We start from the raw sequence: 12264 nt of genomic DNA on the forward strand, positions 1-12264 counted from the left end.
GAAATGATTCCAATTTAACTCCATTCAATATGATATTGGCTGTGGGTTTGCTGTAGATGGCCTCTATCAGTTTAAGAAATGTCCCTTCTATACCAATTTTCTTAAGTGTTCTAATCATGAATGGATGTTGCATGTTATCAAAAGCTTTTTCTGCATCGATTGAGAGAATCATAAGGTCTTTGTTTTTTAATTTGTTTATGTGCTGTATTACATTTATAGATTTACGTATATTGAACCAGCCTTGAGATCCTGGGATAAAACCGACTTGGTCATGATGTATAATTTGTTTGATATGTTGCTGGATTCTGTTTGTTAGAATCTTGTTGAATATTTTTGCATCTATATTCATTAGTGATATTGGTCTATAATTTTCTTTTCTTGTTGAGTCTTTTCCTGGTTTGGGGGTCAGGGTGATGTTTGCTTCATAGAATGTGTTGGGTAGTCTTCCTTCTTTTTCTACCTTTTGGAACAGGTTGAGTAGTATAGGTACTAATTCCTCTTTAAAGGTTTGGTAGAATTCTGACGTGAAACCATCTGGTCCCGGGCTTTTCTTTTTGGGCAGATTTTGTATGGTTGATGATATTTCTGAACTTGATATGGGCCTGTTCAACATTTCCACTTGTTTTTGATTAAGTCTTGGAAGGTGACATGCTTCCAAGTAACAGTCGATTTCCTTCACATTTTCGTATTTCTGAGAGTATAGTTTCTTGTAATATTCGTTAAGGATTTTTTTGATTTCTGAGGAGTCTGTTGTTATTTCATCTTTGTTATTTCTGATTGATGAGATTAGAGATTTTACTCTTTTTTTCCTGATTAGGTTGGCCAAAGGTTTATCTATTTTGTTGACCTTTTCAAAAAACCAGCTTTTTGATTTATTGATCTGTTGTATTATTCTTTTGTTTTCAATTTCATTTAGTTCTGCTCTGATTTTGGTTATTTCTTTTCTTTTACTGGATTTGGGGTTGGATTGTTCTTCCATTTCCAGTCTCTTGAGATGTCCCATTAAGTTACTTACTTCCTCTTTTTCTGTTCTCCTGAGGAAGGCTTGCAGTGCTATAAATTTCCCTCTTAGAACTGCCTTTGCTGTGTCCCAGAGGTTCTGATAGTTTGTGTCTTCATTGTCGTTTTGTTCCAGAAATTTGGCAATTTCCTTCTTGCTCTCATCTCTGAGCCAGCTATCATTCAGCATAAGGTTATTTAACTTCCATGTTTTTGTATGTGTATGCAGATTCCTGTTGTTACTCATCTCAAGTTTTATTCCATGATAGTCCGAGCAGATGCATGGAATAATTTCTGTTCCTTTAAATTTGCTGAGGTTAGACTTGTGACCTAAGATGTGATCAATTCTGGAGTAAGTTCCTTGGGCTGATGAGAAGTATGTGTATTCAGTTTTGTTGGGATGAAATGTTCTGTAGATGTTTGCTAAATCTAAATGCTGGATGGTTAGATTTAAATCTAGAATTTCTTTACTCAGCTTTTTGTTGGAGGATCGATCCAGCACTGCCAAAGGAGTGTTAAAATCTCCGACTATTATAGAGTTGGAGGAAATCAAGTTGCTCATGTCTGTTAGAGTTTCTCTTATAAATTGAGGTGCATTCTGGTTGGGTGTATAGATATTAATAATTGAAATCTCATCATATTGAGTCTTACCCTTAACAAATATGAAGTGACCATTTTTATCCTTCCTTACTTTTGTTGGTTTAAAGCCTATTGTGTCCGCAAATAAAATTGCAACTCCTGCTTTTTTCTGGTTACCATTTGCCTGAAATATGGATGACCATCCTTTCACCCTGAGTCTGTATTTGTCTTTTAAGTTAAGATGTGACTCTTGTATGCAACAATTGTCTGGCCTGAGTTTTTGTATCCAGTCAGCTAACCTATGTCTCTTTAGAGGGCAGTTTAAGCCATTCACATTAATGGAAAGCATTGATAAGTTTGGTGAAATTTGGGGTATTGAGTTTTTTGAAGGTCCAGTGGGCATTTTTAATCCTTTTGCCATTGTGGAAGTTAGAGTTTGATGAGAAGTTTCTGAGTGAGATTACTTTTGTAGTAGAGGATTGGGTTGGTTATTATGGAGGATAGGTCTGAGAATATCCTGAAGAGCTGGTTTAGTTATGGCAAATTTCTTTAGCATATGTATGTCATTAAAGTATTTAATTTCTCTGTCATAAATGAAACGCAGTTTAGCTGGGTACAAGATCCGGGGTTGAAAGTTATTTTGCTTGAGGAGATTAAACGTTGATGACCACCCTCTTCTGGCTTGAAAAGTTTCAGCAGAGAGATCTGCAGTCATTCTAATGTTCTTCCCTTTGAAGGTAATAGATTTCTTTCGCCTGGCTGCTTTGAGAATTTTCTCCTTCATATTAACTTTAGTGAAGTTAATTATGATATGCGTGGGGGGTGTCTTATTGGGGTTGAGTTGTGCTGGGGTTCTGAAGCTATCTGCTATCTGAATTTCAGGTTCTCTAGGCATGTCTAGAAAATTCTCTTTCATAATTTCATGCAGAAGTGCCTCTGCGCCCAGTGAGGCCACTTCATCTGTTTCAGGAATTCCTATGAGATGGATATTTGCCTTTTTCGAGTTATCCCAGAGCTCTCTGAGTGAGTGATCCATTTTTGCTCTCCATTTCTCTTCCTCTTTGAGAGTTTGGGAGCGTTCTAAAGCTTTATCTTCGATGTCGGAGATCCTTTCTTCTGCTTGGTCCATTCTGTTGCTAAGGGATTCCACTGTATTTTTCATATCTTTGAAGGCTGCACATTCTTGTTTCAGTGTGTCTAAGTCTTTCATGGTTTTGTCTTTAAATTCGTTAAATTCTTGAGACGGCTTTTGAATTTCTCCACGAATTCCTAATTCCATTTTGTTAATCTTGTTTGCCATCCAAATTCTGAATTCCATTTCTGATATCTCAGCCAGTTGTTTGTGAATGGGATCTTCAATTACATCTGCCGTATCATTCCTTGGGGGCGTTGATCTATTCTGGTTATTTATGTTACCAGAGTTATTCCGCCAATTCCACCCCATGATTGTTTTACTCCCTTTGATTTTCCTCTGGTGTTTTGTTGAGGACCCCTACAGTGCTGTGGCCTCAGAAACTGGGGCCCTGTTTGGTGTAGAGGGGCTAAGTGGTTCTGACTTGTTTTCAGCTGGTTTCTATGTGACCCTAGTGAAACAGTTACTCTGGGTTGAAGTCTCAACTGTGGAGAAATACCAGCAATTAAGTCACCCCACCCACCACAGGCAACAAATGGAAAAGGAAAATCAAACCTTCCTACAACCACACACCCAGGGCACCACCTGGATAGTCCCCAGGTGAGTGACTCAGTTCAAAAGGTCCAAGTCAATTGTCTCAGTCAGCAGCTGCCTCGGGTGGGAGAGTTCAAGAGGTCCCTGGGAACTGGGTCACAAGGGTCTGGTGACTCTTCTAAAATGGCTTGCTCCAGTGCTGCATGGAGTCAGGAAGAGCCACCAGTAAATAGATCAGTCTGGGAAGATTGATGCCTCCTTCCCCACCTTTCAGCACCCAGTCTCTGCTAGCCCCACAGGGCTGTGACCCAGTCAGTTGTCTGCAGTAAGCAGTTACTCCAGGGGTTTGCACCTGCCTAAGTCACAGGGTAGTCTGTGTCTGCTCGAGTAGGCTGCTATTCTCTGTCTTTATCCATTAGGGAGTGGTGTGGCCTGTCAACCTCGGGCACTTGATGGAGGCTGGAGGTGTTCACTCAGTTCTAGCCCCATCCTTAATTTATGTTACTGGGTGAAGGGAACAACCCTGTGGAAGTTTGTTTCTGACCTTGCCAGATTGCTCTGCAGAGGAGAGGCTGATTTGAGTTCCCAGAACCTGTGTCTCAGGCCCTGTCTTTAGTCCTGTGGGTTTGTATTTGCAGCACGATCAATTGTTGGCTGTAGCCTCTTGGCCTCCTTTGTCTATAGGCTGGTGATCCCCTAAGGGCCAGGTGCGTCTTAGGCTCAGTAGAGCAGTTCTCTGGATCAGCCCCACCCTAGGAGTTTCCCGGCTCTGCCGGTGTGTTTTCTAGTGCCCGTGTTCCACCCAGGTTGGTACCGTCTCAGGAAAACCCTTTACTCACGGGGCCTGTGTTTCAGTCCCAGGTCTATTTTATGGTGGTTGCCATCTGAGAAGATGCTCGGCCTCATCTGGTTGCCCAGGAAGACAGGAGGAGAGGCTATGGGATATCTGGGGGTGGGCCTTGTTATTGCTGAAGACGGCTGTTGCTCTGCACCTCGGGGCACCACTGCTCCAGTGTAATTCCCTCTCAGCCAACCGTTGTCTTCTCGCTCCTTTGCTACAGAGTCAGCACTGGTCAGCTGCAGTCCAGGTCCTGTCTACACCTCTTGAGAGTTCACCCAAGAATCTGGACTCCTGAGGGGGCAGGTCTCCAGATCACAGAGTGAGAGTGGAGGGGGGTGTTAGGAGCTCAGGGTTACAGGTCGTAACACCAAGCTCATTGAGACCAAATGAACAAATAAACAGATACAAAGGTTACCAGGCACATGGGCCCATAGATACAGAGACAGACAGAAACACATAGCCACGACAACAGCAATATAAGAACAACTGCAATAAAAATAGTGATAATCGTAAAATAATTGAAAGAAAGGAAAAAAAAGAGAGAAAAAGTGGTGTTAGAAGGAATGTTAAGTGAGAAGAAAGAAGAAATTAAAATTAGAAGACATAGAAATAAAAATATATCTATATAAAATGTAATAATAAAAAATTATCGAAATCTCCTCTAAGAAAATGGTGAGGAAAAATCAGACAAAAAGAAAACAACAGCAAAAAAAAAAACAAAAAAAAACCCCACGAAAACCAAAAACAAAACAAAACAAAAAGGCACCAACTGCAAAAATATTCTTGTGGTAGAAATATACCTATAGATGTCTATATGTCTGCTGTAGGGATCAACTTTTGTAGGAATATATTCATACTGCAATATACTTTCTGGACACCAGGTGGCGCTGTGAGTGGTTTCGAGACTTATACCTGGTTTACAGTTCATACCATTACCATGGTAACCACCTTCGATGGCCGATCGCCATTTTGGAGTTTCTGTAAAAGTTTGTCGCCTAAGAATTGTGCAACCTCAGCTGTTCTCCTCTGGACAGCACTTGCGACCAACCCTCCCACTCAGTGCAGGTGTCCACGCTTCCTATGTCCCTCCACTCTGCTCCCAGTTTCCCCCGCAAACTGGCGACTGCAATCGGCCATAAGGGGACTGGTGCTGAGTTCGTGCTGTATCTCCTGTAGCTGGTGCCCAGGGCTTCAGCAGCCAAAGCCGGGCCATGGCTTCAGTTGCCCCGTGGCTCCAGAAGCCAAAGCCGGGTCCTAGGCTTCAAGCTGTTCCCGTGGTTCAAGCGCTCAGGGGATTTATTCTGAGTTTTATGGTTCAGAGTTTTGGATGGGCGTCTGCCAGTTCGCTGGCAGCCTGAACCGCCAGCCCCCTCCAACACCTGGGGGAAAGGTGCCCGCCCTCTTGAGTAGTTCAAAATGTCTGTTTCCCAGGCAGAATCCCTTCCCTTCAATTGTCCAACAGTTTGCCCAGCTCCCTGTGGTTTTGAGTGGCTCTCCTTTCGGATGCCTCCCTCAGTTCAGGATTAATTACTTGTCAATTGGATTTTGTCAGCATTTACAAGCTGCTGACCTCCATGGGGGAGGGACCTGCTGGCCGGAACGGCCGAGCAGGGATAAATCTCTACAACAGAGTCTGTGATTTTTAAATTACCCCTCATATATAGCAAACCGCCAGTTTGCTGGGCGTCTCCAGCTGTCTGTCCACTCCAATAATCCACACACAGGGAAGGTCCAGACCGCCTTTCCTCTCACCTGGTGGCTTGGGAGAGGTGGGCTACACATCTGTCCTGTCCGCCATCATCCAGAATCCATTACTGTATTTTTTGCTGACTTCTAGGAGTCTTGTGGTTGAGTCTTTGGGGTTCTCTAAGTATAAGATCATGTCGTCAGCAAAGAGGGAGAGTTTGACCTCCTCTGCTCCCATTTGGATTCCCTTTATTTCCTTGTCTTGCCTAATTGTATTGGCTAGAACTTCCAGCACTATGTTGAATAGTAAAGGTGACAGAGGACAACCTTCTCTGGTTCCAGTTCTAAGAGGAAAAGCTTTCAGTTTTACTCCATTCAGTAAAATATTGGCTGTGGGTTTGTCATAGATAGCTTCAATCAGTTTTAGATATGTGCCACCTATGCCTATACTCTTCAGTGTTCTAATTAGAAAAGGATGCTGGATTTTATCAAATGCTTTTTCTGCATCTATTGAGAGGATCATGTGATCTTTATTTTTGCCTCTGTTAATATGGTGGATAACATTTATGGACTTGCGTATGTTAAACCAGCCTTGCATCCCTGGCATGAAGCCTACTTGATCATGATGAATGACTTTTTTGATGATAAGCTGTAATCTATTGGCTAGGATTTTGTTGAGAATTTTTGCATCTATATTCATGAGTGAGATTGGTCTGAAATTCTCCTTTTTGTTTGGGTCTTTTCCTGGTTTTGGTATCAGGGTGATGTTTGCTTCATAGAATGTGTTGGGGGAAGAGTCCTTCCTCAATTTTTTGGAATAATTTCTGCAGTACAGGAATAAGCTCTTCCTTGAAGGTTTGATAGAATTCTGGAGTGAAGCCATCTGGACCAGGGCATTTTTTGGTTGGAAGATTTTTTATTGTTTCTTTAATCTCAGTGCTTGAAATTGGTCTGTTCAGGAGCTCTATTTCTTGCTGGCTGAGTCTAGGGAGAGGGTGTGATTCCAAATATTTATCCATTTCCTTCACATTGTCAAATTTCTGGGCATAGAGTTTCTGGTAGTATTCAGAGATGATCTCTTGTATCCCTGTGGGATCCGTTGTTATTTCCCCTATATCATTTCTGATTGAGGTTACTAGAGATTTTACTTTTCTATTCCTCGTTAGTCTAGCCAATGGTTTATCTATTTTATTTACTTTTTCAAAAAACCAATTCCTTGTTTCATTAATTTTCTGAATGATTCTTTTGTTTTCAATTTCATCGATCTCTGATTTGATTTTGGATGTTTCTTTTCTTCTACTGAGTTTAGGCTTAGATTGTTCTTCTTTTTCCAATTCCATAAGATCTCTTGTGGGATTGTTGATGCGCTCTCTTTCTGTTTTTCGAATGTAGGCAACTAAAGCAATGAATTTTCCTCTCAAAACTGTTTTTGCAGTATCCCACAGGTTTTGGTAGCTTGTGTCTTCATTGTTGTTATGCTCAAGGAAGTTAATGATTTCCTGTTTTATTTCTTCCTGCACCCATCTGTTATTCAACAGAAGATTGTTTAATTTCCATGCCTTTGGGTGGGGTCGAGCATTTTTGTTAGAGTTGAGTTCCACCTTTAGTGCCTTATGGTCTGAGAAGATACAAGGTAAAATTTCAATTCTTTTGATTCTGTTGATATTTGTTTTGTGTCCCAGGATATGATCAATTTTGGAGAATGTTCCATGGGGTGATGAGAAGAATGTATATTCTTTATCTTTGGGGTGGAGTGTTCTATATCCATCTATCAAGCACAGTTGTTCTAGGGTCTCATTTAAATCTCTTATATCTTTGTTTAATTTCTGTTTAGAGGATCTGTCCAGCTCTGTAAGAGGAGTGTTAAAGTCCCCTGTTATGATGGTATTCTCAGATATCATATTGCTCAGACTGAGTAAGGTCTGTTTCAACAATCTGGGAGCATTTAAATTGGGTGCATAAATATTTAGAATTGAAATGTCTTCTTGTTGTATTTTTCCCTTGACCAATATAAAGTGACCATCTTTGTCTTTTTTGACTTTAGTTGCTTTAAATCCACATGTATCTGAAAATAAGATTGCAACTCCTCTTTTCTTCTGAATTCCATTTGCCTGAAAAATTGTCTTCCAACCCTTGACTCGGAGCTTTAATTTGTCTTTTGAAGCCAGGTGTGTTTCTTGCAGACAGCAAATGGATGGCTTGTGTTTTTTAATCCAGTCAGCCAATCTACGTCTCTTCAGTGGGGAAGTCAAGCCATTAACATTTATTGAGATAATTGATAAGTGTGGTAGTATTCTAATCATCTTATTTTGTGAGAATCCATTGCTTAGTTTTATCTTTTGCATCAGTGTGGAGGTTAGGTTCTGTCGTTTAATTTCTGAGTTCTTACTTTGCTGCTGATCCATTGTGGTGGTCAGTGTACAGAACAGGTTGAAGTATTTCCTGTAGAGCTGGTCTTGTTGTGGCGAATTTCCTCAATGTTTGTATATCCGGAAATGATTTGATTTCTCCATCAATTTTGAAGCTTAGCTTAGCAGGGTACAGAATTCTGGGCTGGAAATTGTTCTGTTTAAGTAGATTAAAGGTAGATGACCATTGTCTTCTTGCTTGGAAAGTTTCATTAGAGAAGTCTGTGGTCACTCTGATGGATTTGCCCCTGTAGGTCAACTGGCGCTTACTCCTGGCAGCTTGCAGAATCTTTTCTTTTGTCTTGACTTTGGACAGTTTCATCACAATGTGTCTTGGAGAAGCTCGGTTAGAGTTGAGGCGACCTGGGGTCCGATATCCCTCTGAAAGCAGTGTGTGAGAATCTTTGGTGATATTTGGGAAATTTTCTTTTATAATATTCTCTAGTATGGCTTCCATTCCTCTGGGGCATTCTTCTTCCCCTTCTGGAATTCCTATAACTCGTATGTTGGAACGCTTCATAAAGTCCCATAATTTTGACAGTGAACGTTCTGCTTTCTCTCTCTTCTTTTCTGCCTCTTTTACTATCTGAGTTATCTCAAAAACTTTGTCTTCTACCTCTGAAATTCTTTCTTCTGCATGGTCTAACCTGTTGCTGATACTTTCCATTGCATCTTTAAGTTCCCTAATTGACTGTTTCAGTTCCTTTAGCTCTCCTATATCCTTTTTATATGCTTCATATCGTCATCTCTTATTTGATTCTGTTTTTGGATTTCCTTTTGGTTATTTTCCACTTTATTAGCAGTTTCCTTCATTGTCTTCATCATTTCTTTCATTGTTTTCAACATGTGTATTCTAAATTCCCTTTCTGTCATTCCTAACATTTCTGTATAGGTGGAATCCTCTGCAGTAGCTACCTCATGGTCCCTTGGCGGGGTTGTTCTGGACTGGTTCTCTATGTTGCCTGGAGTTTTCTGCTGATTCTTCCTCATGAGTGATTTCTTTTATCTGTTTCCTTGCCCTAATTTTCCTTTCACTTCCTCTTGCTCTTTAAGTTCTCGTGCCTGTGGAAGTTGCGGGCGGGTTTAGACGGATTGAACACACGCGACCACTTGCCGTTTTTCCACTGTTTTAGTCCTCCTCTTGGGGTCTAGAAGTCTCTTGCTGACTCCCTGTATCCTCACAGGGGTGATGATAGGCAGATCCCACCAGCCAGAGATGCCCGGAGTCCTATCTCCCCAGACTCACGGTGCCCAGATGCAAGGAAGCTGTTACTCGGCCGCCATCTTGCTCCGCCTCCCTCGCTAGTTTTTATTTTAAAAATCAACAGAAAAAAAGTATTTGCTGATCACTAATTTCTATGTTATGGTGGTAAATAAGTGACGTGGTAAATAAGTGAGGAACTATAGTGTGAGTACAGCAAAATAAACTTACTGAGAAGAATACTTTCATGCTCACCGAATGGTCTATATTAGCTTTATTTTTCACAAGTGTTATGTGTATTAACTCTTAATATGATTTCTCTTAATTTTACTGTTTTGTACTAAATAATGAAGTAATTTTGGGGGTTTCTTTTATATTTAATGCTGGTATGATTTTAAAATAATAATAATTCATGTTAATTTCTTTCTTTGTTTTTTTTTGAGCCCTGAGTAGAGTGCAGCGGTGTCACAGCTCACAGCAACCTCAAACTCTTGGGCTTAAGTGATTCTCTTGCCTCAACCTCCCAAGTAGCTGGGACTACAGGCACCTGCCACAACGCCTGGGTATTTTTTTGGTTGTAGCTGTCATTGTTGTTTGGCAGGCCCCGGCTGGATTTCAACCCACCAGTTCTGGTGTATGTGCCTGGTGCCCTAGCTGCTGAGCTACAGGTGCCAAGCCAGTTATTTTATTTCTTAACCCTTTTCATAATGAGCCATTTTAACTGCAGGCTTCCATACTTCATACAATCTTACTGTAGGAGCTGTTTTTAAAAAAGGTCATAAAAAAGTTTTCATTGACTTTTTGACAATACCTGAAATGTGACTATAGTTTGTAATTTTGATATAGTCAAATTTATTAATCTTTTCCTTGACATTTGTACTTTTTTTTTTTTTTTTTTGCATTTTTTGGGCAGGGCTGGGTTTGAACCCATCACCTCCAGCATATGGGGCCAGTGCCCTACTCCTTTGAGCCACAGGCGCTGCCCAGACATTTGTACTTTTTGTGATTTACTTTGAGTCTCCCATATTTTCTGTCTTTTCTTTGCCAGTCATTCCTCCTTAATGCTTACATTTTTCCTCCTTAATGCTTGTCTTACAAAGCATTAAGCAAACCTTTTTCACTGAATTCATGTAAACTATAGTTCTGTTTCTAAATCCACAATCTCTATTTTGAAGTGAAAATATCAAATTTTACTTAAAGAAAATAAACATGGAAGGATCTTGATTATTGTGGCTAACAGTTTGTACAATGAATGTGATTATTTATCACCCTAACAAAGTGCATTATATTAACATGTATGTTTACTTTTAAATAGGCATGTAGAAGTCCAGGTGTTTGGTGATCACCATGGCAATACTGTGTATTTGTTTGAAAGAGACTGTAGTGTGCAGAGGCGACACCAGAAGATCATTGAGGAGGCCCCAGCGGTAAGGACTTTGTAAAGAAATTTACGAGCATCTCCATACAGTTGACTCTTGAACAAGGCAAGAGTTTGGCACAGCAACTCCCCCTTGAAGTCAGTGCAGTAGATCACGCTTATAATCCCAGCCCTCCGGGAGGCCAAGGCAGGGGGATTGTTTGAGCTCAGGAGTTCAAGACCAGCCTGAGTAAGAGTGAGACCCTGTCCCTATGAAAAATAGAAACAATTAGCCAGGTGTTGTGGTGGGCATCTGTGGTCCCAACAACTCAGGAGGCTGAGATAGAAAGATGACTTGAACCCAGGAGTTTGAGGTTGCTGTGAACTAGGCTGACACTATGACACTATAGCCTGGACAACAGAGATTCTGTCCCATGGATAAATAAATAAATAAAAGAATTTGGCCAGGCGCAGTGGCTTACACCTGTAATCTCAGCACTCTGGGAGGTTGAGGCGGGTGGATTGCCTGAGGTCACAGGTTTGAGACCAGTCTGAGCCAGTGCAAGACCTTGTCTTTAAAAATAGCCAGGTGTTTTGGCAGGTGTCTGTAGTCCCAGCTACTTGGGAGGCTGAGCCAAGAGAATCGCTTGAGCCCAAGAATTTGAGATTGCTGTTAACTGTGACGCCAAGGGAGATAAGTAAGACTGTCTCAAAAAATTAAAAAAATTATTTATCTGTTGTTTGCCCAAAAACTTAATTACTAATAGCCTATGGTTGACCAGAATCCTTCTCAATAACATAGTCAACTGACACATTTTGTACATGTATGTTGTGTGTATTACATACTGTATTCCTATAATAAAGTAAGCTAGAAAGAAGGAAATGGTTAAGAAAATTATAAGGAAGAGAAAATATATTAAGTGGAACTAGATCATCCTCATCATCTTCCCCTTGAATAGGCTGAGAACACAGAAGAGGGGTTGGTTGGTCTTGCTGTCTCAGAGGTGGCATAGGCAGAAAATCTGCATGAGTGGACTCTTTGCAGTTCAAGGCCCAACTGTAATGTAAACTTTATTTGCTCAGATTTTCAAGTCAGAAATCTGTGAAGCTGGTGTATCCCATCTCCCAAGTCCTGCTGAACAACTGGTTCCCGATAGTAGTATAATGGAAAGACCTCCTAGACTGTTGGAGATGAGGTGGGGGATTGATGCTCTTGGTATAGACACAATAGAGCCGTGTTCCTTCTGGATAGAATCTGGGAAAATCTACTGTCTTTTAAGTATCTGACTTACAGTGAGTAACTTACCTCTTATAATGAGGTTTCAATGCACATTTTAATTGTAATTAATTACAGAAATGAAATGATCTGATTAATGAAATGTATTTTTTATGGAGAAGATTTTTTTTTGTAGTTTTTGGCTGGGGCTGGGTTTGAACCCGCCACTTCCAGCATATGGGGCCAGCGCCCTACTCCTTTGAGCCACAGGCACTGCCCAAGATTCTTTTGTTTTAATTACTATTTCAGAT

General features: G+C 40.8%; 1 protein-coding gene across 1 annotated transcript in view; it reads left to right on the forward strand.

Annotated features, from left to right (window-relative positions):
• The window catches only part of MCCC1 (methylcrotonyl-CoA carboxylase subunit 1), a 102812-nt gene that overhangs the window by 31587 nt on the left and 58961 nt on the right, over positions 1-12264 (forward strand). The window contains exon 8 of the mRNA XM_053565256.1: positions 10696-10807. Within this exon, the coding sequence (XP_053421231.1) occupies positions 10696-10807 (112 nt within the window). The remainder of the gene's footprint in view (positions 1-10695; positions 10808-12264) is intronic.

This window comes from Nycticebus coucang, chromosome 16 (assembly GCF_027406575.1).
Source record: "Nycticebus coucang isolate mNycCou1 chromosome 16, mNycCou1.pri, whole genome shotgun sequence".
In the NCBI taxonomy this organism is placed as follows: domain Eukaryota; kingdom Metazoa; phylum Chordata; class Mammalia; order Primates; family Lorisidae; genus Nycticebus; species Nycticebus coucang.